The sequence below is a fragment of the Coregonus clupeaformis genome, chromosome 17 (assembly GCF_020615455.1).
Source record: "Coregonus clupeaformis isolate EN_2021a chromosome 17, ASM2061545v1, whole genome shotgun sequence".
NCBI lineage: Eukaryota > Metazoa > Chordata > Actinopteri > Salmoniformes > Salmonidae > Coregonus > Coregonus clupeaformis.
Window position 1 is genome coordinate 34132373 of NC_059208.1, and position 16675 is coordinate 34149047.

At 44.5% G+C, this 16675-nt stretch overlaps 1 protein-coding gene across 1 annotated transcript; it reads right to left on the bottom strand.

Annotated features, from left to right (window-relative positions):
- Positions 1-4600: 4600 nt before the first annotated feature.
- On the bottom strand, positions 4601-10698 carry LOC121586286 (NADH dehydrogenase [ubiquinone] flavoprotein 1, mitochondrial-like). The gene is made up of 11 exons (XM_041902872.1): positions 10619-10698; positions 9744-9862; positions 9546-9628; positions 9162-9332; positions 8737-8920; positions 8329-8518; positions 7867-8079; positions 7357-7523; positions 7023-7104; positions 6736-6881; positions 4601-4840 (listed from the first exon to the last, which is right to left on the bottom strand). Exons 2-11 carry the CDS (start codon positions 9852-9854, stop codon positions 4763-4765), a joined length of 1425 nt encoding a protein of 474 aa, XP_041758806.1. The 5' UTR covers positions 9855-9862; positions 10619-10698; the 3' UTR covers positions 4601-4762.
- Between the last annotated feature and the right edge of the window lie 5977 nt (positions 10699-16675).

Consider the following 16675-nt stretch of genomic DNA (forward strand, 5'->3'; position numbering starts at 1 on the left):
TGTGATGTTCTTGGGGCATATCATCAGTGCGGATGGTCGTAGCTACAGATCCTGAGAAAGGCCATTGCAGGCATGATGGAAGACGGAACTGACATTCCCTCTCAGAAGAAACTGAGGTCATTCCTCGGGATGGTGGTGTATTTCCAACAGTTCATTGAAGGCTGCTCGACCATCGCAAAGCCTCTCATTGGGTTGACAACTGGGCACAAGGCTCTACGCTGCAAGATGAAGAAGCGACGCTCACCTGTCAGGAAGTTGACAGCAGTTGACTGGACAACAGTGTGCAAGCAGGCCTTCCTCCAGCTAAAGCAAGCCTTGCTGGACAAGGTCTTGTTGGCCCACCCCAACTTTGACAAACCCTTCCTACTCTCTGTGGATGCATCCAGCAATGGCCTAGGTGCTGTGCTATCCCAGGTACAAAAAGGGGGAACTACAGTGAGACCAATAGCCTTCGCGAGCAAGTAACTCAGTTATGCGCAGTCAAGGTATCCTGCACACAGGCCTGAGTTCTTTGCCATGAAATGGGCTATCTGCGACCAAGTTCCACCATTTGGCTACAGAGTCAGCAGTTCACCGCATGGACAGGTAACAATCCCTTGACATACATCCTGACAAAAATGAAGCTCAATGCTTGTGATTCGAGATGGGTTGCCAAGCTGGCACCGTAAGAGTTTGACATCAAGTACATCCCTGGTCCCAAAAATGTTGTTGCAGATGCCCTGAGCCGAGAGCCCTTCATACGACCCAGTGCACTCCACCTCCTGATGAGGGTTCCGTACAAGACGCTACTAACCGAAGATAATGCTGTGCGCACAGACCGAGTGCAAGATGTGTTTCGCTGGTCCACCCATCCCTTTGACAAAGCGTCTTAACACCAACGAGGTAGTCATTAACTGGCAGTCTGCTGTTGACACCCCATCTGGTGCTTTATCAAGACAGGAAGTTGCTGCTGTTCTTTACCCACACAGGCACTGTGTGGGGGAGGTGAGTTCCCGTGCACTACTGTTGCCACAGCTTCCACAGGCTGTGATGCCATCAGAGCAGTCTGATGTCGATGTCCTGCCACACGACCAACTGATGAGTAAGCAGCGCGTTCCAAATGGTTAGGAAAATTATATTGTAATCTATACAGCACCTGTTTGGCACACATAATATGCACGCAGCGCTTCCACCTTACCTTCTTTTTCTTAATCTCCATTATTTTCCACAACTAGTCACATTTATTCCACACATCTGACTTCCCCTTTACCTTCTGAGCAACCAGTAAACATTCCCCCATTTCGAGTTTATTTGTCACGTCCTCTGCATCCATTTTTCTATCACGTGTTACGGTGTTCAGTGTTTGTTATATCCAATTTATTGATGTGATTATGACATGCTATAGGTCAGGCCCTATAATGCCTTATTTGGACGGGATTCATTTTACTGGGGGAGGTCGGGTAATGTCATTATGTGCACGAGCACAAAACACCACATCTGTCATTTTAGTCCCATCCGAATCTGCCATGGCAGTAATTTGTACATGGCAGGAGAGTAATAATTCCAGCCAGAATAACCTACTGTTTTTTTGGCAAACTCCAAGGTCCTCTGATAATACTAGTCCCGTGCGAATCGACATCCCTGTGTTTTGAGAGAATGTGGCCTACATGTAGCCTATCAACTTTCACAGTGAATGCTTTTGTTTATATGTTTTGTGCGTTTATATTGAATATTGGCAAATGCATCAGAAAAAAATATTGAGCCAATTTAATGCAACCCTTGCTGTTAATAGATCGCAGAGCAGCATACAACTGACCTAAAAGATGATAAGTTAATATTCTCATCCATAGCCTTAAAACACATCTCAATTGCACTGTTTAGCTCACATCTGAAGGCTGGGGGTCATTTAGGACATACCGGGGATCGCTAAAATATCCTAATGATTATGATCACACTTCCTCAATTGAAATATTATGGTGACACTATACCAAAGATGGTTTGGTATGGTTTAGAAACTTGGTTATCAGTGTGGCCCTACCACCTGGACATGTTGAAATACTGTATCTTCACGACTAGAATAAAAACCTCCAGGCTTCCGTCATAACTGTTAATTTATTGAGCAAAAATATGAATTACAGGGGGCAATTTGGAGAAAAAATAATCCCGTCCGAATCGTCCTGTGAAATAACAGACATTCTGGAGTAATAATTACATAACCAACGTTCTCTAGTAATACTAGTCCCGTGCTAATAGGTCTTTGGTCACGTGAATGCGATGCATACATGTGTCACGTAAAGAGAGCAAGGGTTGAGGAAATAGGGAATGTTTTTCCTAAACAAATGAGGGATTTCTGAAACATAACTTTTCAGTCAGAAATTGCTGTAATTATGTTGCAGCTTCAGCAACACGGACAGCGCGATAAACACTTTTGTGTTCTGTGGAGGTCGCTGCAGCAGGGAGGAGAGCAAGACAACTGGTGCTAGGCACACAGCCACTGGCTTTTCTTTTAACACAGCGCAGCAAGTCGGAGCCCAGCCCGGCACAATCAAATCAATTGCTGGTCGGACTCCCTCTAGCCATTTGTGTGTCATAATTATTTAATAAAACAGTGTGCTTAAAGCATCAGACAAGCTCAGTGAATATAGTTGATTTGATTAAAACACATAGGATGTGTCAATATATGGAAAAATACACATTTAGTGCAGATCGAAATGTACAAGTTATATCAATTTGTTTGTAAACATTGCTGGAATATTGTACATGAGATGTGGTTTTCCTTTGTGAATATTTGTGGTGGCTGCATTGCATGACGTGCTATCCATGCCGTTTCTCTATCAGATAATATATCCCTGACTGGTGCTACCTGCTGGAGCACTTGACGATGATTGTTCACAACACAACGCAAGATGAGTACTGTTACATTAGGATGTGTCAGTTATCCCGTGAGAGCTTTTGTCCCGAACCCATTACGGTATTTTAGGTGTCAAGCTTATGCTCAAGTGGCAGCAGTGTGTAGGAGGGAGATATCTAGATGTGAGAAGTGTGCAGGAGGACATGAGACAAAGGAATGTGTAGTATCGGTGGGAAAAGTTGTCTGTAAACTGTATAGGGGTATCCATGGTGCTGGAGATCAGAGGTGGCCGGTGAGAGAAAGGCAGGTTGAGGTTGCCATGATCAGAGTGGTGCAGAAGGTGTCGTATGCTGAGGCAGTGAAGAGAGTAGTAGAGGAAGATGGGTCCAGGTTGAGGGATCCTAAGAGGATCCCTGTGAGTAGGCTGAGGTCAATAGAGAGTGATCGGAATAACATGTGCTTCAGTAAGGTTTAGTTTTTTGGCGTTCATGTCAATTGTACCGCAGGAATGGAACATAAATCGTAGAGGATAGATGTTGTGGTGTCAGCTGCAGAAAAGTATTTGGGTATATGAGATTTGACTTCAGAAGAGTTACAGGGTGTGTTGAATGGTGGTGTCCCGTCCTCCCAGGCCGTTGGCATGGTGCAGGAGCAGATAGGGTCAAAGTAGTGGAATGGGGTAGTGGGTTTTTTAAGTAGCTAATGTGGTTATCATACAGAACTACACATTTCTGTCTCAAGCATCACGTCACTCACCATGGCCATCCATGATGATCTGGATGAGACTGCCGGATCGAGGCAAAGGTAAGAATATCTGGATTAACTAGCTAATGCTAGTTAAATTTAGTAATGAATTAATAAATTGGCTAAAGTTGTTTCAATGGACAATTCTGTGAACTGTCTTGGGCACGTTTTAAATTGAAAATGCCTGTTATCTAACTAACTAGCTCAGCTAGGTTATGTAACCTTATTTAGTCCTACCTGCTATGGGGGTTTTAAATTAATTGGTATTCACACGTTTGTTTTTTGAGGTAGAATTACTGTCATGTTATTGATGCCAAATTGCAAACCTTATTTGCGCCTTATCTGTTCCAGAACCTCTCAACTAGGTAAGCTGTTTCAACCTGAAACACAATTCTCCTGCTTTGGTCTGTTTCAGTCATTGCAGGAAGTCCTGAAGAGCAGGCGTGTGTAAAGGGTTTTGTCCCAGCCCAGCTCTAACAGCTTACTTCAATAATCAACATACCGAATCACAGCGATAGGCTATGATTTGTAATCAGGTATGGGATGGGCAGGGGGGAAAAAAGTTATACACACTCCTGCCATTCAGATCTGGAGCTGTCCACCCATTTAAGTCATTCTGTACTATGGGTACAATTTGAGGGGGTATTTCTATATAACGCATGCTCCACTCTCAAGTTGAACTTGTTGACTGATGCCATGGCAGCGGCTACTAAGAAGGGAGTAGTCAGATCACATGCTAGACTGTTCTTGGTCCGTTTCACTCTGACATGGTGGACTGGATTAATCTATATCTGCTGTGAGAAAGTTAAATGACCTCATAAGGCAACTGCCGGATACTGATTCATAGTTCATTTGTATAGCATCATCGACAGCTGCAATTTCGTGTACCATGCGCCACGACAATATTCCTTCTGTTACACGACAGGAGAATCAAACACTGATTCATCAAAATTAAGAAACAAGTAGCAATTCCAAGATTCAATTTTGTAAGTCTCAAATGAACAATACATATATACAGTACAACTGTTTAAATTGTTTAACTATTTTAGGTTTCATACAGCTTTATTGGCGACTTCAGACAAAGGCAAAAACAGGAAGGCAATTATTCACAATGAATGAGAAGCAACACATTCTTGTTTAAATAACAATTTGTGAATGAAGGATGGAGGGAGGGGACGAAGGAGTGATTTAAGCCCTGGCCTGGTCCTTCTGCTGGAACTCTGCAATTCGGGTCTCCATGATAGGCCTGAAGTGTCTGATCAATCCCTACAGAGAAAGAAGAGTAGGAGAGAGTGAGTTAAGAAAAGGGCCAGTCAGCCAACTACACTACTACCAAATACAGTCTTTAAATAGTATCTCTGGACAGATGCAGGACCAGTCCATAGAAACCTGTATTACTAACCAACAACACACACTAATGCATAATTCACTCTATAGGGCTGACCCAAACTATACTGGCTTGGATATTTTCACTGAGGCATAGATGTGTAACCAGGCCAGACCAGTATAGCTCAGCTTGGCACTATAGTGTGAATCAGGCATAAGTTGAGCCTCAGTGAGTGTATATACAGTGTATTCAGAAATTATTCAGATCCCTTGACCTTTTCAACATTTTTTTATATTACAGCCTTATTCTAAAATTGATTAAATTCATTTTTTTCCCTCATCAAATCTACACACACTACCCCATATTGACAAAGTGAAAACAGGTTTAGAAATGTTTGCACATTGATAAAAAACATACCTTATTTACATAAGTATTCAGACCCTTTGCTATGAGACTCGAAATTGAGCTCAGGTGCATCCTGTTTCCATTGATCATCCTTGAGATGTTTCTACAACTTGATTGGAGTCCATCTGTGGTAAATTCAATTGATTGGACATTATTTGGAAAGGCACACACGTCTGTATAAGGTCTCACAGTTGACAGCGCATGTCAGAGCAAAAACCAAGCCATGAGGTTGAAGGAATTGTCCATAGAGCTCCGAGACAGGATTGTGTCGAGGCACAGATCTGTGGAAGGGTACCAAAAAATGTCTGCAGCATTGAAGGTCCCCAAGAACACTATGGCCTCCATCATTCTTAAATGGAAGAAGTTTGGAACCACCAAGACTCTTCCTAGAGCTGGCCGCCTGGCCAAACTGAGCAATCGGGGGAGAAGGGCCTTGGTCAGGGAGGTGACCAAGAACCCGATGGTCACTCTGACAGAGTTCCTCTGTGGAGATGGGAGAACCTTCCAGAAGGACAACCATCTCTGCAGCACTCCACCAATCAGGCCTTTATGGTACAGTGGCCAGACGGAAGCCACTCCTCAGTAAAAGGCACATCACAGCCTGCTTGGAGTTTCCCAAAAGGCACCTAAAGGACTCAAACCATGAGAAACTAGATTCTCTGGTCTGATGAAACCAAGATTGAACTCTTTGGCCTGTATGCCAAGCGTCACATCTGGAGGAAACGTGACACCATCCCTACGGTGAAGCATGGTGGTGGCAGCATCATGCTGTGGGGATGTTTTTCAGCGGCAGGGACTGGGAGACTAGTCAAGATCGAGGAAAAGATTAACGGAGCATGGTACAGAGAGATCCTTGATGAAAACCTGCTCAGGACCTCAGACTGGGGCAAAGCTTCACCTTCCAACAGGACAACGAGCCTAAGCACATAGCCGAGACAACGCAGGAGTGGCTTCGGGACAAGTCTTTGAATGTCCTTGAGTGGCCAAGCCAGAGCCCGGACTTGAACCCGATCGAACATCTCTGGAGAGACCTGAAAATAGCTGTGAAGTGATGCTCCCCATCCAACATGACAGAGCTTGAGATGATATGCAGAGAAGAATGGGAAAAACTCCCCAAATACAGGTGTGCTAAGCTTGTAGTGTCATACCCAAGAAGACTCAAGGCTGTAGTCGCTGCCAAAGGTGCTTCAACAAAGTACTGAGTAAAGGGTCTGAATACTTATGTAAATGTGAGTTGTTTTTTGCAAAAAAATTCTAAACCTGTTATTGCTTTGTCATTATGGGGTATTGTGTGTAGATTGAGGGGGAAAAAAACTATTTAATCAATTTTAGAATAAGGCTGTAAAATAAAATGTGGAAAAAGTTAAGTGGTCTGAATACTTTCCGAATGCACTGTATGTATGTATGTATATTCCTCTCTCGTATTTACCTGTACGGGCCACGCGGCTCCATCACCCAGGGCACAGATGGTGTGCCCCTCAATCTGCTTGCTGATTTCCCAGATCATGTCGATCTCAGCCGCCCGCGCGTCGCCCTTCACAAAGCGCCACATCATCTTGTTCATCCAGTCCACTCCTTCACACAGGCCAGAGAGAGAGAGAGAATAAGTAAGATACAGATGGGAATATGGTAAAAAGAGAGAGACAAACAGACTTGTAGAAGTCTTTAAAGGCACAACGTTTGGATCAAAATAGTTAAGTAAGTAGTCTTCCTTACCCTCCCTGCAGGGGGTGCACTGGCCACAGCTCTCGTGTTTGTAGAACTCAATCAAGCGGGCGATGGCTCTGATGACGTCCGTCTGCAATGACAGAGTACATCTCTCAATGTGTCAGATCTAATTTCGGTTATCCTAGATATAAGAATCACTTTCTCTTCAGTGTTATGCTGTTACTTGTACATACAGGGCCGGTTTCCCAGACACAGATTAAGCCTAGTCCTGGACTAAATAGCCTTTTCAACTGAGATTTTCCATTGAAAGTGCTTCTTATTCCAGGACTAGGCTTGATCAGTGTCTGGGAAACCAGCCCATACTGTGTGGATGAGAGCTTACAGATTTGTCCATAACGATGAGAGCGGCGGTGCCGAGGCCAGTCTGAGCCTGGACCAGGCCGTCAAAGTCCATCAGCACGGTGTCACACACTGAACGGGGGATGAGGGGTGTGGAAGAGCCTCCAGGGATCACACACAACAGATTGTCCCAGCCACCGCGCACGCCACCTGGGAGAGAGAGAGATTCACTTTGGTCAGTTGAATTGAGGCTGCGCGTGTGTCAATGAGCAAGTACGAGATATATACTGTGCCTTACTACTGAAAAAGGTCTGTAGTGGCATTAGTGTTTACTAGGCAACCTGATTCAGGGCTTTGATACAAAACCACCTGATAATCTTAATCCTCTGGATTGCTTTTTTACTCATTTAAGACAACATACAGTACATATTGGATATCTTGGAACTGACATGTTTGCTAACTGTTGTAACAATGGTGAGGTGGTTCGTCTACATTGGGACGAGAGATGCAACTCAGTTTTAAATACTCACGGTGGTGTACTGTAAGGACGTACCTGCGTGTCGCTCAATGAGGTCCTTGAGAGGAATAGACATCTCCTCCTCCACTGTGCAGGGGGTGTTGACATGGCCTGAGATGTTGAAAAGCTTTGTGCCTGAATTCCTCTCTCTGCCAAAGCCTAGGAACCACGTGCCACCACGGCGACAAATAGTGGGTGCCACGGCTACCGTTTCCACGTTGGCGACAGTTGTTGGGCAACCAAACACACCTTAGAGGGAACAAAATGGTCAACAAGTTTAGAATTAAACTTTTAGAAGAAAAGTCAAAGGATATTTGGATGTTATTGGTATTGCTGTAGAAGGTGTTCTGTTGAACCTCTAAATTGACCTATTATCATCAATAACATGCCATGTAAGAGCGTCTGCTAAATGACTAAAAATGTAAATGTCATGATTCATTCCATATTGTGGTATGACTACATCATGAGGAGGACTCCATCTACACCTCAGTAACTCACCCACGTCAGCAGGGAATGGGGGCTTCAGGCGGGGCTTCCCCTGCTTGCCCTCAAGGGACTCTATGAGTGCCGTCTCCTCTCCACAGATGTAGGCACCGGCCCCACGCATCACAAACACGTCAAAGTCGTAGCCAGAGCCGCAGGAGTTCTTCCCAATCAGACCAGCTGCATAGGCCTCGTTGATGGCCACCTGAGGTTAAAACCAGGATCAAGGAAGACGTGAATGAATGTCATTCAAAATCAATTACCTTAAAAGGAACCATACATGTGTTGAATTTACTAAGAACATTGGAAAAAGGTGAAAAAGTGTGCCACATCTAAGAAGAATATCAGCCTGTCCAGAGATCAACTTCTAAACCTTTGTAGTTATGAACTTGTTTTCCCTTTTCATGCAGTCCCTGCTCTCACCTGCAGGTTGGAGGACTCATTGTAGAACTCTCCCCTGATGTAAATGTAGGCAGCACGGGCTCCCATGGCCCTCCCGGCCACCAGGCAGCCCTCCACCAGCTTGTGGGGGTCATTACGCATGATCTCCCTGTCCTTACAGGTGCCAGGCTCTCCTTCATCAGCATTCACCACCAGGTACTTTGGTCTAAGGAGCAGATGAAGGGGGGAAAGGAGTTTTAGATTCCTTTCTCAGGTCAAAGTTGGCACAGAGTCAAATGGGGGTGTAGGGTAAAGTTGCCCCTGGATTCTGATCTTGGGTAAGTTTAGCATTCTCCCTACTAATGGTTAAGGTTAGGATTGGGGGAGGGGAAGCCGATCCTAGATCAGTACCTAGGGGAAACGTCACCACGGAGCTTCAAATGAGCAACATAGGCAGTACCACTGACCTGCCATCACTGGGCTTGTTCATGAAGCCCCACTTCATGCCGGTGGGGAACCCGGCTCCACCTCTCCCCCGCAGCCCTGAGACTTTGATCTCGTTGAGGATCCAGTCCACTCCCTTCAGCAGGATCTCCTTGGTCTTGTACCAGTCACCACGACTCTGAGCTCCCTTCAGCCTGGGACGACATACGGAGAGAGTGATAATATGACACCTAATTCCGAAGAATACTATCACATTAGCATATTACTATATGATTAAGTAATATGCATGCAATGTTATATTCTTGAACAGATGAAGAATGCTGGCCCAAGCTCTCATACCCCAAAGGCCAGCATTTCTGACATTGTGTAGAGTGTTATTGTGTATAGAGAACAGCTTGTGATGGTACCTCCAGTCATGTCGGCCATACAGGTTGGTGAAAATTCTATCCTGGTCAGCCAGGGGTCCAAATGTTGTCTTCTTTGGTGGTGCCTAAAGAGATTGCAAAACTTTAGGCCTAATCGTCTAAATACAATACAGAATATTTGCTACCAAGTCTGCAACTGTCAAGTTTGCACTTTGTTTCACAGGTTGTGCGGAAGGATACCTCAGCAGTTGTGCTGTTGAATCGTGTGATGGCAGTCACTCTGCCTTGACAGACAGCAACTTGGGCCCGAGCCGCTGCACACACCAAAGCCCACCGGGACAAGGACAGCATCCTGATGACTGGTTGAGGGACAGGATATACAGAATGCAGTCAAGAACACAAGTCGATAGTTCAAAAATAATTTCAAATGTAGCCACAATACAATTAAATCCGTTGGTCAACATCCAAGACAGGCTTCACTTCCATCCCCATTACAAAAGCTCGAGCAACAACATTACAAAACCCAATGGCAATGTCACACGACCCAATTACAACACAAAAACATTAGGCGCTGTTACATGAATGGCATCCATGTCCATCATAAAATCCATGACATGGAAGCGTACCTATTGCTTATGTACCAGGCAACGTGCCTAACGTCTCAAACAAGCAATTTTTCGCAGCCACTGAAGAAAGAATACTGTTGTTATTGTCAACTCAATACATAGCTAGCTAACGTTAGCTAATCAGAGGGGTTGGCTTGATAAGAATGCATAGCACTGAATAAATTGTAACTTTTCACGGGCCTAATGTTCAAAGGTGTATAAGGAGAAATCGTCAAATATATATCTAGCTAAAAGCCGAACACATTCTTCCCTGACACTGCACTAGCAGGACCTGCATATGTCCCACTATGACCTCCACTTTGATTGTGAAAGAGACCTACAGTAGCTAGTTAGCATGCTAAACAGGCTACGACAATCGACTTCTGATCCATAAAACTGCTCCAAATCTCATAAGAATCTTACTGTTTTTGTTACGGTTTGTATGATCTATTAATGTAGCTATGAAAACAACAATCACCAATGTTTTTGTTGCAAAAGAGGTTTTCGTACCTTTGTGTTGTGTCCCGAGCTTGTGTTACAAAATGATGAGCGGAAGCGGAAGCTGCTGCTGCTGCTTCTTCTTCTTCAATAATGAGGTTTAACGGCGGTTGGCATCCAATTTGTTGCATTACCGCCACCTACTAGACTGGAGTACAACTCCCTTTTCTTTTCCTTGAAAAAAAAAATAAAACAAAGCAAAGAAATACCCTACCATCTAACACTACACTCACAAATTCAAAACTCTTACTAATAATTAACCCCACCCTTCTCCACTATTTAAATATACTCACTCCTACCTCACGCCCTCAACCTGAAATGATGGGACATCACCACTTAACACTCCCTGTAACTCTTCTGCTGTCAAGTCTCGCACACCCAAATATCTCTGCAGCTGCCACCACAACCTCAATTTTCTTCGACTTACGTTCCATCCCTGCAGTACAATTAATAATCATTGCTATAAACGCTAAAAATCAAATCTTACTGAAACATATATCACTTGCTTGAAAATCCCACTATACTGGGACATATCTCCTACTCTCACCACTCCCCCCGCTTGACCCCTCTTCCTCTACTTTCTTCACTGCCTCCGCAAATGACAATTTCTTCTCTACTCTTACCCTGGACACCTCAACCTGCTTTTCTCGCACTGGACATGCCCCATGGCCACCCCTACAATTAGCACATACCACCACTTTCCCCACTGCTTCACACTCCTTTGTCTCATGCCCTTCTGCACACTTCTCAATACAGTGGGGGATACAGTGGGGGAAAAAAGTATTTAGTCAGCCACCAATTGTGCAAGTTCTCTCACTTAAAAAGATGAGAGAGGCCTGTAATTTTCATCATAGGTACACGTCAACTATGACAGACAAAATGAGAATTTATTTTCCAGAAAATCACATTGTAGGATTTTTTATGAATTTATTTGCAAATTATGGTGGAAAATAAGTATTTGGTCAATAGCAAAAGTTTCTCAATACTTTGTTATATACCCTTTGTTGGCAATGACACAGGTCAAACGTTTTCTGTAAGTCTTCACAAGGTTTTCACACACTGTTGCTGGTATTTTGGCCCATTCCTCCATGCAGATCTCCTCTAGAGCAGTGATGTTTTGGGGCTGTCGCTGGGCAACACGGACTTTCAACTCCCTCCAAAGATTTTCTATGGGGTTGAGATCTGGAGACTGGCTAGGCCACTCCAGGACCTTGAAATGCTTCTTACGAAGCCACTCCTTCATTGCCCGGGCGGTGTGTTTGGGATCATTGTCATGCTGAAAGACCCAGCCACGTTTCATCTTCAATGCCCTTGCTGATGGAAGGAGGTTTTCACTCAAAATCTCACGATACATGGCCCCATTCATTCTTTCCTTTACACGGATCAGTCGTCCTGGTCCCTTTGCAGAAAAACAGCCCCAAAGCATGATGTTTCCACCCCCATGCTTCACAGTAGGTATGGTGTTCTTTGGATGCAACTCAGCATTCTTTGTCCTCCAAACACGACGTGTTGAGTTTTTACCAAAAAAGTTCTATTTTGGTTTCATCTGACCATATGACATTCTCCCAATCCTCTTCTGGATCATCCAAATGCACTCTAGCAAACTTCAGACGGGCCTGGACATGTACTGGCTTAAGCAGGGGGACACGTCTGGCACTGCAGGATTTGAGTCCCTGGCGGCGTAGTGTGTTACTGATGGTAGGCTTTGTTACTTTGGTCCCAGCTCTCTGCAGGTCATTCACTAGGTCCCCCCGTGTGGTTCTGGGATTTTTGCTCACCGTTCTTGTGATCATTTTGACCCCACGGGGTGAGATCTTGCGTGGAGCCCCAGATCGAGGGAGATTATCAGTGGTCTTGTATGTCTTACATTTCCTAATAATTGCTCCCACAGTTGATTTCTTCAAACCAAGCTGCTTACCTATTGCAGATTCAGTCTTCCCAGCCTGGTACAGGTCTACAATTTTGTTTCTGGTGTCCTTTGACAGCTATTTGGTCTTGGCCATAGTGGAGTTTGGAGTGTGACTGTTTGAGGTTGTGGACAGGTGTCTTTTATACTGATAACAAGTTCAAACAGGTGCCATTAATACAGGTAACGAGTGGAGGACAGAGGAGCCTCTTAAAGAAGAAGTTACAGGTCTGTGAGAGACAGAAATCTTGCTTGTTTGTAGGTGACCAAATACTTATTTTCCACCATAATTTGCAAATAAATTCATTAAAAATCCTACAATGTGATTTTCTGGAATTTTTTTTCTCATTTTGTCTGTCATAGTTGACCTGTACCTATGATGAAAATTACAGGCCTCTCTCATCTTTTTAAGTGGGAGAACTTGCACAATTGGTGGCTGACTAAATAAAAAAAATTCCCACTGTATGCTGAGCTTATAAAAATGTACCTCTTCAATTTACCTCTCTAAATGACTTTGGGACCATCGACTGTCCGAGCCCCGCAGAGGGTATCCCATCCACCAGAACCAGTGAGTTTGGATCAGTCTGATTCTCTGTGCTCTGAGTCGGAGGGGGACCAGCTTGAGGTATGCTATACCTTCCAAAAGTGTTGAAAAGTACATATCTCCCATTTATAACACTGCCCTAATCCATCGCATTTTGTCCCAGTAAAGTTGAACATGTGTGTTTGCTTGTTTACGTCTCTGTCTCCTATCCTTTTCCCTTTAACTCTGCTCCTGTTCTCCAGGACCTAAGGGTTCTGCCCAACACCCAGACATGGATCCACCTGATGTCCTCCATTACCAACCACCCTTCATCTTTTCATTACATAATCTACAGCTACTGTTATAGTCATTTTGTCATTATCTGATAAGAACGTTTTCTTGCTCTATCATACTGGGCACATAATATGTGAGATACACAGATTAACTAAAAACACTAGCACTGCAAACACTCAGAACAAAGAGAGCAGCAGTGCCTCCCTCTTCAAGTCCCCCTTCCGAGACTGGCTGCCTGTTGAGAACCAGTGACAGGCAGAACCTCCCACCTACACAGCAACCACCTCCTCAATATTCCACACACCAGAATTCAGTATTTTTGTCTATGATTGTCATGTGAGTGTACAAAAAATCTGTTAAATATATTAAGTTTATCTATTGCCAGGTTGGTTTTCACAGCTGTTTCACAAGGTGTTCATTATTGTAAGTTGTAAGGTATCCTTTGATGGTATTTATTTGTTCCACATGATTCATTGTTGTATCCTACGATCTACAATAGATACATATATATTCAACCACAAGGGTGTACTAATGTGAGATAGAAAAAAATGAATCAATAGAGGACTACTGAAATTATATTATTTCAGTGTAGGAAGGGCAGGTTAAAATAAAAACATGACAGCCAGACAAGCCAGTGTATGATTCAAATGGATTTGCATATGAATGGAGTGGAAATTAGCTGACTTCGTGATCTGTAAGGTAGTAACTTTAACGTGTAAAGCAGATTACACGTTTTCTTTGCCATTTCCGAAACGTAGCAACGTTTAAGACATGGATTTAATGTTGTAACGTTAACAAGGTACCCAAAGGTAGTTTGAAGTAATGTTTTCATTTTATTAGTTAAACAAAACTTATTTAAACAGCGAAATAGTCGCGAAATCCAGCCTTGTTTGCGTAGCGATGATGAAAATAACGTCATTTAGGCTGTAATGATGTCCAAAATTCTAATCATTAGGTCATCACACCGTTGATATAGCAACGGACGCTAATAGTTTATCGAATCCCATTGTGACACAGAGGGGGACACTATTTGGCTGTGTAGTGCTAGGGCAAAAACCAAAATGTGCACCCAGGGGGGACCCAAGGACCGAATTTGGGAAACCCTGTTTTAAGGGAGTATGCGAGCACACTAGTTCGGATTCCGAATTCAGCTAGACACCAGCCGAACTGAAGCATGCTGACGCCTTTAGGCTTTGTCCAACGAACCATGGCGGAGTTGGTGCCTACAAAAGCCATTACTATTGCCCTCTATAGTAATTGGTTGTCACTAGTTACCACAGCCGCAAAGTTAAAATTGACTAAATAGTAAAAGTTAATGAAAACAAAAATCAGCTTTTGGTCTTAATTTAAGGTTAGGGTTAGGCATAAGGTTAACAGCATAGCCGCGGGAAGTAGGGGTGCTAAATAAAAACTATTTTAAAAAGTGTATATATATATATATATATATATATACACTGCTCAAAAAAAAAGGGAACACTTCAACAACACAATGTAACTCCAAGTCAATCACACTTCTGTGAAATCCCCAATAAAGGACTGGTTTTGCAGGTGGTGACCACAGACCACTTCTCAGTTCCTATGCTTCCTGGCTGATGTTTTGGTCACTTTTGAATGCTGGCGGTGCTTTCACTCTAGTGGTAGCATGAGATGGAGTCTGCAACCCACACAAGTGGCTCAGGTAGTGCAGCTCATCCAGGATAGCACATCAATGCGAGCTGTGGCAAGAAGGTTTGCTGTGTCTGTCAGCGTAGTGTCCAGAGCATGGAGGCGCTACCAGGAGACAGGCCAGTACATCAGGAGACGTGGAGGAGGCCGTAGGAGGGCAACAACCCAGCAGCAGGACTGCTACCTCCGCCTTTGTGCAAGGAGGAGCAGGAGGAGCACTGCCAGAGCCCTGCAAAATGACCTCCAGCAGGCCACAAATGTGCATGTGTCTGCTCAAACGGTCAGAAACAGACTCCATGAGGGTGGTATGAGGGCCCGACGTCCACAGGTGGGGGTTTTGCTTACAGCCCAACACCGTGCAGGACGTTTGGCATTTGCCAGAGAACACCAAGATTGGCAAATTCGCCACTGGCGCCCTGTGCTCTTCACAGATGAAAGCAGGTTCACACTGAGCACATGTGACAGACGTGACAGAGTCTGGAGACGCCGTGGAGAACGTTCTGCTGCCTGCAACATCCTCCAGCATGACCGGTTTGGCAGTGGGTCAGTCATGGTGTGGGGTGGCATTTCTTTGGGGGGCCGCACAGCCCTCCATGTGCTCGCCAGAGGTAGCCTGACTGCCATTAGGTACCGAGATGAGATCCTCAGACCCCTTGTGAGACCATATGCTGGTGCGGTTGGCCCTGGGTTCCTCCTAATGCAAGACAATGCTAGACCTCATGTGGCTGGAGTGTGTCAGCAGTTCCTGCAAGACGAAGGCATTGATGCTATGGACTGGCCCGCCCGTTCCCCAGACCTGAATCCAATTGAGCACATCTGGGACATCATGTCTCGCTCCATCCACCAACGCCACGTTGCACCACAGACTGTCCAGGAGTTGGCGGATGCTTTAGTCCAGGTCTGGGAGGAGATCCCTCAGGAGACCATCCGCCACTTCATCAGGAGCATGCCCAGGCATTGTAGGGAGGTCATACAGGCACGTTGAGGCTACACACACGACTGAGCCTCATTTTGACTTGTTTTAAGGACATTACATCAAAGTTGGATCAGCCTGTAGTGTGGTTTTCCACTTTAATTTTGAGGGTGACTCCAAATCCAGACCTCCATGGGTTGATACATTTGATTTCCATTGATAATTTTTGTGTGATTTTGTTGTCAGCACATTCAACTATGTAAAGAAAAAAGTATTTAATAAGATTATTTCATTCATTCAGATCTAGGATGTGTTATTTTAGTGTTCCCTTTATTTTTTTGAGCAGTGTATATATATATATTGTGGCAGACCAGGGGGTTTGATCTAAACATTTACACAGATCAGACACAAGTGTGATACCTCAGTTTCAAGGGTGTTTATTTAAAACAATAAAGAAAAAGAAAAGAAACTGGTCTCCTCCAGGAGACCTCTTCCGGGTTACCACCTTCTGGGCTCCGGGGAATGCTGTCTCCTCTGGGATAGAACACCGAGCCCCTCGGTTCTAACAGAACGGGAGGACATCTATCTGGTAGCAACCTCTCACTACCTCCAACCTCTCCCCTGTGCTGCCCTCCTGGTAGCATTATGGGCCCCGTATGGCTGGTGAGCAATCAGCCCCTTGATTATTAACCAGCCTCAATCAGACCCAATTAGTCCTGGCAGGAGGACCCGTCGAGACCTGGCACGTCCAGCAGAGGGAGCCACCGC

Excerpts from the sequence above, each read along its gene's own strand:
- LOC121586286 (XM_041902872.1), bottom strand. The coding sequence starts at position 9,854 with ATGCTGTCCTTGTCCCGGTGGGCTTTGGTGTGTGCAGCGGCTCGGGCC. Across the intron at positions 9,333-9,545 it reads TATGGCCGACATGACTGGAG|GCTGAAGGGAGCTCAGAGTC; the intron begins GTACCATCACAA and ends ATGTCGTCCCAG. Across the intron at positions 8,519-8,736 it reads ATGAGTCCTCCAACCTGCAG|GTGGCCATCAACGAGGCCTA; the intron begins GTGAGAGCAGGG and ends TTTTAACCTCAG.